This window comes from Pipistrellus kuhlii, unplaced genomic scaffold (genome assembly GCF_014108245.1).
Source record: "Pipistrellus kuhlii isolate mPipKuh1 unplaced genomic scaffold, mPipKuh1.p scaffold_m20_p_15, whole genome shotgun sequence".
In the NCBI taxonomy this organism is placed as follows: domain Eukaryota; kingdom Metazoa; phylum Chordata; class Mammalia; order Chiroptera; family Vespertilionidae; genus Pipistrellus; species Pipistrellus kuhlii.
Window position 1 is genome coordinate 8,452,329 of NW_023425460.1, and position 14,221 is coordinate 8,466,549.

The 14,221-nt window shown below is 39.6% G+C and overlaps 1 protein-coding gene across 23 annotated transcripts in view; it reads left to right on the top strand.

Annotated features, from left to right (window-relative positions):
* The window catches only part of USP54 (ubiquitin specific peptidase 54), a 110,601-nt gene that overhangs the window by 53,139 nt on the left and 43,241 nt on the right, over positions 1-14,221 (top strand). For all 23 annotated transcript variants that reach the window (XR_006741663.1, XM_036437693.2, XM_045581716.1 and 20 more), the window contains one exon: positions 13,833-13,967. Coding sequence is in view for 22 of the 23 variants with exons in the window: in XM_036437693.2 (XP_036293586.1) it covers positions 13,833-13,967 (135 nt within the window). In the remaining variant the exon portion in view is untranslated. The remainder of the gene's footprint in view (positions 1-13,832; positions 13,968-14,221) is intronic.

A 14,221-nucleotide genomic window follows, 5' to 3' on the forward strand; every position in this document is an offset into this window, starting at 1 on the left:
GTGATGTTGATGGTGGAAAGATCTGCTGAAGGAAAAAGCTTGGGAGTCTGTCAGCAAAGGAGTTATCTGGTATCCTGTAGTTAAGTTGACTTCGGGGTGTCACAGTGTGGTGTAATTCTATGTTTTTTCTTTGTGGATACAATTCTATATTTTCTTTCTCATTTTCCTCTGCCCCCTATTTAAAAATTAGAGGGATAGTTGATGAGGCTAGTAAGTACTCTTTTTTGCTTATACTTTATGGCCTGTCTGTATTCTTTAATGGTAAGTTTGATAGGTAAAATTTTTATTTCAAAGATTTTCTTTCAAAACAGGATACTCCAATCTAAAGTAATTACTCTTTCCCATGTGATTATATGCTATTCAAGAGGCTGAATGGTCTGAGTGTCCTTCATTCTTTTATGAATTCTTGGGTAAAAGTATTCTGTAGTACAGGGACACATTAAACATAACAAAACCCAAACAAATCCAGGAAACTCCAAAATTCCTGAATTTGAGCACTTTGTTAAACACTTGCCAATTCTATGAAGTCCAAATTTTTTATGTTAGAACATAATTTTTTCGTTCCAGAACCCATTATTAAGGACAAAAAGAAACACAAACATGTTCTTAGATGCATCAGAAGCTAGACAGCTTGCCCTTAACCTGATGTTTGGATGAAGGATTTGGCCTTCCAAATCCGGTTGAAAGTTATGTATATCTGCTTTTTCTTCGGTTGTTACTTCCCTTTGCAACAACCCTTAAACTGCATGTACTGTTGGCCTTACGTGAACACCTTTTGGTTTATGTCTTTGTTTATTATAAATACTTTCCCCCCCCCCCTCTTCTGCTATATGAATGTCTGTCAGTATTTTGGTGCTTTGTGATCTTCACCAGGTACTAGTACAATACTAATGCTTAATATTGCTTTTTGGTAGTTTGTACACAATAGCAATGATAATCCATTTCTTTTGGTCCTGTAAAATGTACTGTTTTTTTCCCCTGTGCTATTTGATATTAAGTTCTTATTGTAATTTCAGCTTTTGAATCTTGCATAGGAATTTCTTTTTAATATGTTTTTATTGATTTCAGAGAAGAAGGGAGAGGAAGAGAGAGAGAGAGAAACATCAGTGATGGAAGAGAATCATTGATTGGCTGCCTCCTGCATGTCCCCTACTGGGAATCAAGCTCATAACTGGGGCATGTGCCCTTGACCAGAATTGAACCCGGGACCCTTCAGTCCACAGACCGATGCTCTATCCATTGAGCCAAACCGGCCAGGGCCATTGGAATTTTTAATGATGACTTTCATTAAAAAGAACTTGTGTCAGTGTGTCTTTCTGCTTACTTTGAACTGCAGTGCCTTTTCCCTTTGACTAAGACAGTAGAAGAGATGTGTGCTAGTTACCTTGTCCCTTCTAAAATCCCAAATTTATTTCCATCTAGTGTTACTAAAAGATTTTTCCTGACCTCAACTGCTGTCATGCCTGATAGCCTAGAGCTCTTAGTTATTATTCATATTGAATCTCCTCTTACACCCTCAGGGTATGACTTTACTTTGGTGTTGGCTTATTTATTTATCTCAGTCCAGGGGAGGAAATCCGTCCTCTGTACTTAGTATGCCACAAAGATTTTGTTCTCCTTCCAGGGATTGTACTAGGGGCTTTGCAGTGCCAGGATGTAGGACAGAGTGTTTTTTGTTATAGGCTAAGAAGAATGTTGCATTGATTGATTAAATTCAACAAATCTCAATTAGTCACTTTTCTTTTATGAATGCTAGGGTAAGGCATAAATCCCAGGGAATGGTGGACAGGGAGGAAATAGGTTTTTGTATATAAGGTCTCCCCAACATAAGTCTGTATCTGTAGAACAGTATGACTGTTCTGAAGGGGCAGGAAAGTCTGTGTTCTGTTAATAGCCCACTTGTTAATTGGGGGAAATTTGAGAGTTCAGGTAACAAATCCATCAATATTTTTGAGCATGTTCCATGTAGCTGTTCCTGTACTGAAGCATAAGAACAGGGAGTTATAGTGGTATAAGAAACTATGTATCATTCATTAGCAATCCAGTTTTTTTGTTTTGTTTTGTTTTTAAATTTTACCATTTGCAATAGCATGGATGGACCTGGATAGCATTATGCTAAGTCAGTCAAAGAAGGAAAAGTATCACATGATCTCACCCATTTGTGGAATAAAATGAACAACCTAAGTGGATGAACAAAAATAGATCCAGAGACCTAGAAACATCAAACAGACCATCAAGCCTTAGAGGGAAGTCAAGGGAGGAGGGGTGGAGTAAAAGATCAGCCAAAGGACTTGTATGCATGCATATAAGCATAACCCATGGACACAGACAGTAGTCGGGTGAGGACATGTGCTGAGGGATGGGAGTGGCCTGGGAGATGTCAATGGGGGAAAAAGAAGACTTATGTAATAAATAAATAAATAAATAAATAAATAAATAAATAAATAAATAAATAAATAAATAAAAGAAAGAAACTACATATCATTCATTAGCAATCCAGTCTTTTTTTTTTTTTTTTTTTTTTTTTTTTTGTAGATTACAGGTATGGAAGGCTCTTCATTGTCCTACACTCATGGCCAGTGTCAGAGAGGATTGAACCCATTATCCTGGACTATTTAAACCAAGAGATTAGATTTCTAGTATGTTCCCTGGAAATTTTAGCTTGTAATAAACAGCCCTCACAGTATTATACTCAGTGAAATAAGTCAGTCAAAGACAAAAACCATATGATTTCATTTGTATGTGGAATCCAAAGAACAAAATAAATGAACTAATAAAACAGAAACAGATTCATAGGTACAGAGAACAAACTGAGAGTTGCCAGGTGGGAGGGAGGTTGGTTCAATTCCTGGTCAGGGAACATGCCTGGGTTGCTGGTTTGATCCCTGGTAGGGGACGTGTGGGAGGTGGCCAATCGATGTTTCCCTCTCATTGGTGTTTGTATTTCTCTATCCCCTCCCTTTCTCTAAAATCAATAAAAACATATTTTTTAAAAGAAGTACAGGAGAAACCAAGATGGCGGCATAGGGTAGACACCCGAATGCAACCTACCACAACAAATTTGAATTTAGAACTGAAAAACAGGGGAAACATCGCCCTGAAGCGCCAGACACCTGGCTAAGAGGAGGCTCTACCATCTGGGAAGGAGAGAGAAGGCAGTTCCAGTACCTCAGGAACTGTGAAGGTACAGAGAACTGTGTCCGCGAAAAGGCAGCCACCCAACTTTGCTGCTGGCTTGCTTGCAGAGCACGGAGAGGGTGGGCTGAGTTCGCTACTGGCTTACTCCCTGCGCACAGAGAGGGCGGATAGCTAATGCGTGGCTGGCTTTCTTGTTCAGGAGGAAAACAGAACCACCCTATTGCGCTGATAGATGGCCCCAGACAGGGAGAGGCCAGACTGTCAGGCAGTGGGCAGAGATCTCTTGGAGGTGTGTGAAGCCAGTGGCCATTACTGCGGGACTCAGAAACCAGACACTCATAGGGAGGAGCTGAATAAAGCTTGTCTGCACCACCCGAGACTCCACCCCCTCCAAGTGGAGCACCGAAGCCCTTCCAGTGGCTAGCTTTCTCGTTCGCAGTGAATGGGACTCTCCTATGGATTGACAGACAGAAATCTAAAGCTTGTCTGCGCCTATACCAAAGAGGTGCGCGCGCCTGCAACCAATTGTGCAGGATTCAACAAAGCTTGGTTGTGCCACCCCGAGACTCCGCCCATCCAAGCGGAATACAGAAACCCTCCTAGCTGAGGCTTCCCAGTGATACCAACAACAAGCAAGGCTTAATAACAAGACTGCACACAAAGCCCACAAAGGGCTACACCAAGACTGTCCACCTCAGGTAACTGGGAGGCTGACTCACTGAACCATATAGGACACCTTAGCACACAAAGCCACCCTACCAACTCAGGGAAGCTGTAAAAATGCCGAAACAAGGAAACAGATCACAAACAAAAGAAATGGAGGAAAAGAAGCGACAGGATATAGAGTTCAAAACCACGCTTATAAAGTTTTTCAAGAATTTCCTAGACAAGGCCGATAAAATAAACAAGACCTATGAGGACATGAAAAGGGATCAACTAGAAATAAAGAATACATTGTCTGAAATAAACAGTATTATACAGAGTCCTAAAAACAGAATGGAAGATCGCAAGAATCAAGTCAAAGATTTGGAACACAAAGAGCCAAGGACACTCCTCCACAGAAGCAAGAAAAGAAGAGAATCCAGAAAGTTGAAGATAGTGTAAGAAACTCTGGGACAATTTCAAACAAACCAACATCAGAATTATGGGGGTCCCAGAAGAAGAGAGAGAGCAAGATACTGAAAGAATACTGGAAGAAAGAGAGAATATTAAAAGCAGCAAGAGCAAAGCAGGTAGTTACCTATAAAGGAGCACCCATATGATTGTCAGCTGATTTCTCAACAGAAAGCATGCAGGCCAGACGGGAATGGCAAGAAATATTCAAGGTGATGAATAGCAAGAACCTACAGCCAAAAATACTCTACCCAACAAAGCTATCACTCAGAATCGAAGGCCAGATAAAGAGCTTTACAAATAAAATAAAAAAGCTAAAGGAGTTCATCACCGCCAAACCAGAATTATATGAATTGCTGAAAGGGGTTCTTTAGGAAGAGGAAGAAGATATAGATAAAAATTATGATCAACAAATACATAACTATCAACAAGTGAAACTAAAAGCCAGGGGAATTAAAAAATCTGATGAACAATATTAACTGGTGAATATAATAGAATCAGAGGTATGGAAGGGGAGTGAACTGACTATTTTCGGGGAAAAGGGGAGTGGGGGTGTGTGGGAAGAGCCTGAACTGCACCTATGGATGAGGACAATGGCGGGTAGGGAAAGGGCAGAGGGTGAGGTGGGAACCTGATGGAGGGGAGCAATGGAGGGGAAAAAAGTGAGGAACATTTGTAATAATATGAACAATAAAGATTTATTTTTAAAAAAATGAAGTACAAATTGGTAATTACAAAATAGTCACAGGGATGTAAAGTTCAACTTAGGGAATATAGTCAATAATATTTTAATAACTATGTATGGTGCCAGGTGGGTACTAAAATTATCAGGGAATCACTTTGTAAATTATGTAATTGTCTAATCATTGTGCTGTACACCTGAAACTAATATAAAATAATATTGAATGTTAACTATAATTGAAAAATAAAAAATATAAAAAAGAAAATAAACAGGAAGATATGTCCTTATGTTTAATGAATGTATCACCTACTTGAGTTGAACTTCCTTGTTTTGCTTACCTATGGGGTACAAATGTATTTGTGTGGTCTTTTGGTTAAGCTTTCTTAGTCTTAAAATTCTAGTAGGTTGTAACCTAAATATGTTCAACAAATTTTTACCACTGACATAACTGGGATAATATAACTCTGATTCTTTTATCCTTTTTAAAGTTTCGAGTTCAAAATTTCACATGATATTCTTATAGAGGGGTATGACTGCAAGGAAAAAAATAGGTCATCATAAGTCTCTCCAGAGTTTATGGAAGAACCTGAAACTTATATAATCTTAAAATATTTGTGTTTGTCCAGAAGGGCCCCCCTTTTAATTTTCCCTGTGAGGAAAATGGTTATAGTATTAATCCTCAAAATTTGATTTCAATACTGATGGTACTATATAAGATTCTATTTTTTTTTATCTTGGCAAAAATTAGCAAACTAAGTATTATCCTATCTAATAAAGAGGGAATATGCTAATTGACCCTCACACCATTGCAAAGATGGTGGTACCCACAGCCAATAAGGAGGGAATATGCTATTTTACTGTCATGCCCTCAGAGATGGCAGTGGCCACAGACAGAAGATGGCGGCACCCAGTCCCCTCAGCCCCACCAGGAAGGCATGTGCATGGCAAGGCCAGGCCCGCTTCTAGGCAGGCCCAGCTGCTCTGCACACCTGCCTCTGTAGTCCCCCAGTCCCCTCAGCTCCCCAGCTGCCCTAGGCTGCCTGAGACTCAGGTAACCAGGGCTGGTTGAGGCTTGTGCTGCCAGCAGTGGCAGCAGCAGAGGTGTGATGAGGCTTTGCCTTCCCTTGATCACCAGGTTGCCTCCCACCCCTGAGGGCTCCTGGACTGTGAGAGGGGGCAGGCCGGGCTGAGGGACTGCCCCCCCCCCTCCAGTGCATTAATTTTCATGCACCGGGCCTCTAATATTTTATAAAAATCTCTATATTAGTTTCTGATTTACCACTAAAAGCATTATGATTCTCTGGTGAATTTGGCTTGCCTCTGCCTTTGTGTGTCTCTGTTCAATGTCTTGAAATCTTGGTGTTTTTCTCTACTTATGTATATATCTTTGTGTGTGTGTAGGTGTCTGTCTGTTTTTTATAGGTAACACGAATAAGTGTGATAGCTCATGATGATCTTAAACTTCATGGCAATTAAAGTGGTGCAAATTTGTACTGGGTGCAAATAAAATCCTAAACTCATGGGAAGATATGACATTAACTGAATTTAATTTAAAGGCACTGGTAGAGGATATGTGGGCAATTTTCTGATCAAGAAGTCCAGAAGGTAGCTATTTTTAGATTTAAGGTTAAAGAGTCTCAGGAGTGAAACAGCCAGCTGTTTTCTGCTTTTCCTAAAGTTGGAGCAAGAACCTCTATTAAACTGACTGTATATTTAATGAATTATATTTATATAATTATATATTTAAGGAATTATTATTATGCTTTTATGTGTATTGTAATGATATGCTTATGTTTTAAATAAAAAGACTTCTTAATTATATATATTTAAATATATTTTTATTGATTTCAGAGAGGAAGGGAGAGGGAGAAAGATAGAAACATCAATGATAAGAGAGAATTACTGATTGGCTGCCTCTTGCACACCCCCTACTGGGATTGAGCCTGAAACTCTGGCATGTGCCCTTGACTGAAATCGAACCTGGGAACTTTCAGTTCACAGGCTGACCCTCTATCCACTGAGCCAAATTGGCTAGGGCTGACTTAATTTTTAGAGGGATAGTCTCAAATATTTATAGATGAATACTATCTGCAATTTGCTTCAAAATGATCTGGGAGTGGAGTGGAGTGGAGTGGGTGGGTAGTATATATGAAATGAGATTGGCCACTGGCTGATAATTGTTGAAGATGGATGATAGGTGCATAGGAGTTTATTGTGCTATTTTGTCTACCCTTGTATCTTTAAAATTTTCTGCAATAAAATGTTGAAAGTCCAATGTTATTATTTTGGGTGCCATAATGTTAAATAGTTACATATTCCTTTTCCTCTTGAAAGAGAACATTTAACATTTTTTTGAACACAAAAATAGTGTGAAAGTTCTCTTCCAGTAGTCAGTAATAGTCAAGGATTAACTCCTTTATCTTTCAGAGGGTTGATTGGCCATATTTAGGTTTATAATATTTAGCACTATGATTTTCAGGAGGTGTGGAGAAAAGGACTAATTATGAGAGCCAAAATGGTGAGAGATTTGGGAAGCCCGGATGAATAAGAAAAACCTTGGGAACTGAATAGAGCGGGGCAAAATGTGTCACCTCTCAGGGATAAGCTGGGCTGTTGACTAGGGCACTTTCCAAAAACCTCAGGCCCATAAAGCATCAGATTTAGTGACAGCCCTTCTTCCCATTTTCTGTAACCATGATTTCTTCTAGTTGTAAGGCTAGGATATCCTGGGAGAGAAATAAACAGCTGTTCCCTGCCTACAGATAAAAGTCTATGTTTTAGGGGCTTGGGGGGAGGGGGGGGCGTGAGGGGACAAAAACTTAAGCAACAGCTGCATTTGTAGTTGCCAAAACACAAAGACTTTCTGCCTTTATGGCACTTCTCTCATATTTACATGTTTTTTTGCTAATCCAAATAATTACGTGCTCATGTGGTAGAATTGTTTGGATCCAAGAGAGATGGGTGGGGCAGCACCTGCTTTTAGCCATTAAAGTCTTGTTGCTTTTGCACTGCATCCAAGAAAATAGTTAACAGACAAAAAGTAATCTGCCTTTTCCTACGAATAAAAAGGAAGACCTCTTTGGTTTCATCCTGTGAAGAAAAGTAAGGAGAAACCTCAAAGGTGGGTTTTCTCTGTTGATTGAAATGAAACCATCAGGGACCCCACAGTGAAAAATTCCTGGGTTTTGGTTCTTCCTGGCCTTTCTCCCTCCCTGCCATAGAACTCAGCAATTGGAAGAATACCAGTTTTTGTTCCTTATTGGTGCTACCACCTGTTCTTACTGCTGAACTAAATGTTCTTGGCTTTCTTTGGTGTGAACAGGATCTCCCTCTGGGAAAGGTGGGAGGAGGGTGAAAGGGAACAGGAGGAGGCCCATTGCAGCCCTGTGCTCCTGTGAGAGGGACACACAGGGGTTAGTGTGCTGCCCTAACAGAGGGGCTTTGTGCTCTTGCTTCTTCCAGAGCTGGGGCTCCACAGATGCATGCTGGGCAGGCTCAGGCAGCTTCATCCCTGATACACTTGCTTCTTTCTGACAATAGCAGAGCAAGACTGATAACGATAATTAACATTAAAAAAATAAAGGAGATGCAGGCAGAGGCCATTCTGAATGCATTCAGATACTCAACGTGTATGGAGAAAGCTGTCTGTAATTAAGCGATGGAACTTAATTAAGAGTATAGCATGGAGACATGGATGCCACTGAACACAAGAGCCAGATCTGTTGTTGCATATCCATTGTGGGTGCAGGCAGAGGCAGAGCTCTTACTTTAGGTCTTTCCCTTTCTGTGCTGAAACCCTTGTTATCTAGGTCATGGGAAATCTCCCTCTCTTGAATAGCAGCAATGGAATGAGAAGTTTGGTCCTTCCTACCCAGATAGAGACTGGGAAAGTAGCTGAAGGTAGAAGCATTTTTGAGTCAAGGCTCTTTGTCAGAAGAGGTCAGTGGCAGACATGTTTCTTAGCAACCTAAAAGGGCTCTTAAATATAATAATCCTATGTAATAAAAGCCTAATATGCTAAGTGTCTGGTCATCATCTCAACCAATCAAAGTGTAATATGCTAATGATATACTAAGGCCACTCAACCACTTGCTATGACGTGCACTGACCACCAGGGGGAAGACGCTCTGACTGGTAGGTGAATTTGCTGCTGGGATAGGGCTGATCAGTACTGAGCGAGATGGGTTGGACACACCCTTGAGCCATCCCAAGCTAGAGGTACCCCACTGGTGCACATATTTGTGCACTGGGCCTCTAGTAATGATAATATAATAACAACTAGCAGTGAGATATCACTTATCATACTGCCAGGAATTAGTCTAAGCTATGGAAAAACAGATAACTTACTTAATCCTTAAATAACCCCAGGAGGGAAATACTATTATAATTCTCTTTTTAAAAGAGGAAACTAAAGCCTAGAGAAGTTAAGTAACTTGTACAAGGTCATAAAAATAGTAAGTAACAGGGCTGGTATTTTGAACTCAGATAGTTTGGTTCCAGAGTTCATCTTCTTTAATTATTATAATATACCGTTCCTTAATGGAGCCTTGTCCTTCCTCAGACTGAATCGTAAAACACAGAAAGTTACTTTTCTCTCTCTAGAATGCTAACATAACTAGTACTATGCTGGAAAGAAGTTAATTCATTAGGAACTGTTGATGCCTTAGAGTAGGGGTGTCGAACTCAATCAGAGAAAGGGCCAAAATCTAAAATCCAGCCTAAATTGCGGGCCGAATGGTTTACTGAACAGTCATAAACTGTCATTGTGATGGAAATGCAGCGGAGTGCAGTGATGACAGCGCGGTGCGGGCCACATTGCAAGGCCTGGCGGGACGGATTTGGCCCGCGGGCCTTGTGTTTGACACATGTGCCTTAGAGAGCCATGGTCGGCAAACATAACCACATGCGGCTCTTTGGCCCCCTGACTGTGGCTCTTCCACAAAATACCACAGTTTGGGCGAGTCTATTTTGAAGAAGTGGCATTAGAAGAAGTTTAAGTTAAAAAAATTTGGCTCTCAAAAGAAATTTCAATTGTTGTACTGTTGATATTTGGCTCTGTTGACTAATGAGTTTGCTGACCACTGCCTTAGAGAATTAGGGCTTACTTCTTGAGGAAATCCAATTGATAAAGATTAAAAGAGCTGTAGTTTGCAAATATATTTATACAGAAGTATTCTGGAAGTAATTTACCATTACTTTACTTTGGAACCAGTTTTGGACTCTGAACAAAAAGGACCAAACCTAAAACATCAAACCTGTATAGATAGAGCCTTCATCAGGAGTAATGTCTTACCATTCACAATTGAGAAGAGCAGCAGGTTAGCTTATGATAGTGGTTACTAAGATTTGCCAAGCTAAGGTGACTTTCAGCAACTCCAGTGCTCAGACTTTTATTTATTTATTTATTTTTATATATTTATTTATAGAAGTAGTCACTGCTTCTTTCCCACCATTATTTTCCTTTGTTTCTCCAAATTCCCCCAAGTTTCAAAATCCCAGAGGTCACTCGGCAGATGTCTAGTTCCCCTCTGAGAGTGTTTAACTATGGGCCTAGACCTTTCCTTTTGGTCTAGTTTAAGAGATCATTCATATTATTCTACTTCCAGCAAAAAATTATGGAAGGTCCGGCCCTGCCTTTATAATAGACTTGTGAATAATGTGGAGTAATTATAATGGACTAGAGGCTGGTGCATGAAATTAGTGCACAGGTAGGGTCCCTAAGCCTGGCTGGCGATCAGGGCTTTCCTTCCCCTTCCCCTGGCTGCTGGCTGCTGGCTGGGGCCTTCCTTCATTCCACACCACCCCCTAGTGGTCAGCACATGTTGAACTCCTGGTCGGTGGAACTCCTGAGGGAAAAATTTGCATATAGCCTTTTATTATATAGGATTTCTTTTCCAGATCCTAGCTTATTAAATAGTACTAAATATGTATTGCTGGTACTGTGTTCTCCACAGCATATAAAATCATATGTAGGGAAATACTAGCAGGTTACACAGTAATATATTCTTAAACCGCTGCAGGGATGGATGTTTGATGTGTATGAGAAGAAATGATGCTAGTAAGATAGTAGAATGAGGAAACAGTTCCTACTTGAAATGAGCTGAATGAGATTTAGTCCCATTTTACTCTAGCTAGTTATAATACCTTAAGAAAAAATTTCTCCTTTTTTAGCTAATTCTTCACCTGCTTTAGAGAGAGAGAGAAAGAGAGACCCGGCTAGTGTGATTCAATGGTTGAGCATTGACCCATGAACTATGAGGTGACAGCTTGGTTTGCCTGGGTTTTAGGCTTGATCACCAATAGGGAGGGTACAGGAGGCAGCTAACCAATGATTCTCATCATTGATGTTTCTATCTCCCTCCCTCTTCCTTCCTCTCTGAAATCAATAAAAACATATTTTTTTAAAAAAAGAGGGGACTTAAAAACATATTCCCTTAATAAGATCTACCCATATCAATGATTGATTAACTTGTTCAATTCTTCATTTATTTATTTAAAACTAGTTATTGGTTGCCCTCTGTATGCCAGTACCATTCAAAGTGCTGGGACTCTTGCAGGGAATTAAAGGACAGAAATTTCTGTTCTCATATTCATATTCCAGAGAGTGCAATCAGACAACAAATATGTAAAATACATGTTATGACAGATGGTAATAAGTGCCACAGGGAAAAATAAAACTGGCAAGGGTGGGAGATTTAGGAAGAAGGGATGGAGTTTGCAATTTTAAATAGGGTGATCAGGAAATACTATATTGAAAAGATAATATTTGGATAAAAACCTGAAGGGAATGAGTGACTGAGCTACTGATAGGTCGAATAAAATGAGGACCAAGAATTGACCATTCTAGGTGAATGGGGCCTTCTATTCTTAGATCACTAAGTAGATTTATAAAGTGGTCTCATTAGTAAATCTGAAAAATGACCCTGGGATTAAATATATATATATATATATATATATATATATATATATATATATATATGTATGTATAAATATATATATATATATATAATATATAATACATATATATTTTTTTTACAGAGAGTGGAAGGGAGAGGGAGAGAGTTAGAAACATTGATGAGAGAGAAACATCCATCAGCTGCCTCCTGCACCCCACCCCCCTACTGGGGATGTGCCCGCAACCAAGGTACTTGCCCTTGACCAAAATCAAATGTGGGACCTTTCAGTCCACAGGCCAACACTCTATCCACTGAGCCAGACCAGTCAGGGTGAAATTTTTTTATATGAAGAAGTTACTGACAAGAATTTTAAGCAAATGACATTCTTTGGACCGTTGATATGTAACTCATTGTTGAGTGAGGTGTTTATCTGGGTGGCTTAGTGAGGATCTTGGCCATGAGCTGTGGCTGTCAAGGAGTGCATTCTAGTCTCTGTGGGTAAGATTCAATGCCACTTGGGAGGGACTCATCAAGCCAGGTGCTACTCGTTGCCACTCTTTGTTTCCATTCTGTGGACATAACACTCATCATTGTTTCAGATGTAGGTAAAGATGGAGAAGACAGGTGCATTTAATTACACCAAAATAAAAACTGCTGCACATAAAAGACACCAGAGACTGGAATAAGATATTTGCCACAGTAATACTTACAAAGACCTAGAAAAACCAAATGTAGCTAGAAACACTAAAATGAGCCAGTCTGATTGCTGATAAGGGGAGATTTATTTATATTCATTCACTAATGGAAGTAAAAGTTTGCACAGACTTTATAATAGCAAAAAATTGAAGACTGCCAAAATATCTGTCAATAAAGAGATGGATAAATAGACGTGGTATCATCACCTGATAAAATACAATACTGCAGGGAAAAGGGATAAACCAGGTATATATATTATATATTACAATATATCATTATGGGTAGATTTCAAAACAATGCTAAATTTTATTTTAAAGTGAAATTTGGTGTGATACTTTGTACATGAACAAAAAATACACACAAAAGTGAAATACATGAAACACTTGTATTTTTATTTATTAATTATTGAATTATTTTCTATATGAACAACTGTAATTCTATTTTTAACCCTCTCTCTATATATGTGTGTGTGGGTGTGTATATATGTATATGTATATATGTAAAAATATTAAAGACAAAAGATTATGCAACAAACTCATGATAGTGAGTGGCTAGTAGAGAGTGGGCAGTCTTAAATGGGATTTTAGCTTTATTCTGTAGATTGGAAGTAACAATGATTGAATATTTATTTCTTGGTGTTAGACATGTAGGTTTTTGTTATATTATTATTTGTACTTTTTGGTAATTTTGAATTAGCTAAACAATTTAAAAAAGAAGGGAGCCAAGTTTCATAGAATGAGCCCCCAGAGAATAATTTACCAATCCACTTACATTAGGGGTGTCGAACTCAATCAGAGAAGTGGCCAAAATCTAAAATCCAGCCTAAATCGCGGGCCGAATGGTTTACTGAACAGTCATAAACTGTCATTGTGATGGAAACGCAGCGGAGTGCAGTGCTGACAGCGCGGTGCGGGCCTCATTGCAAGGCCTGGCGGGACAGATTTGGCCCCTGGGCCTTGTGTTTGACACATGTGACTTACATAAAATTTATCTCTCTTTACTGACGAACATCCCCCTCTGTCTGTATCAGAGGAAGTGAGGTCATTGAATTATATTACCTCATAACAATGGTCTCTGCTAATGTGTCTTTGATGGTGTCATACTCAATTAGAAGAGCAAAAATCTTTATTCTTATATTGCCCTTTATTCTGACTCCTCATTTTTTACTTTTTAAAAAATTTTTATTACTAAGGATGTACATTTGGTTCCACAGCTATGAGCATGGAGTTGCTAGCATGACAGATTGGGCTGTTTAGAAGGTTAATAACAGCGTTGTGCTTTTCCCCTGTCTAACCTCTTCCCTACAGGGAATCTTTAACCAGTTTCAATGCAGTAGTGAAAAAGTCCTTCCGTCCGACACTCTCCGCAGTGCTCTGGCAAAGACTTTCCAGGATGAACAGCGCTTCCAGCTGGGAATTATGGATGATGCTGCGGAGTGCTTTGTAAGTGCTGGCCTCTGGCCTCTCTTTGATTTGGTGGGACTGGGACTGCTGATGGTCTCCATCAGGGACTGGCTACTGTGTTGTGGCCATTTACTGTGCCCTTCGTCTCCACAGTTAGAACTAGGCATTTCCCTGGTTTCTCAGAGCTCAGGGATGTCTCTGCTAATGGCAGTATGAATAGCTTCACAGGTTTACTCTTTTTCCTTTAGGCTTAGGGTAGTCTTGTGCTTGCCATTGCATAAAACAGTGCTGTC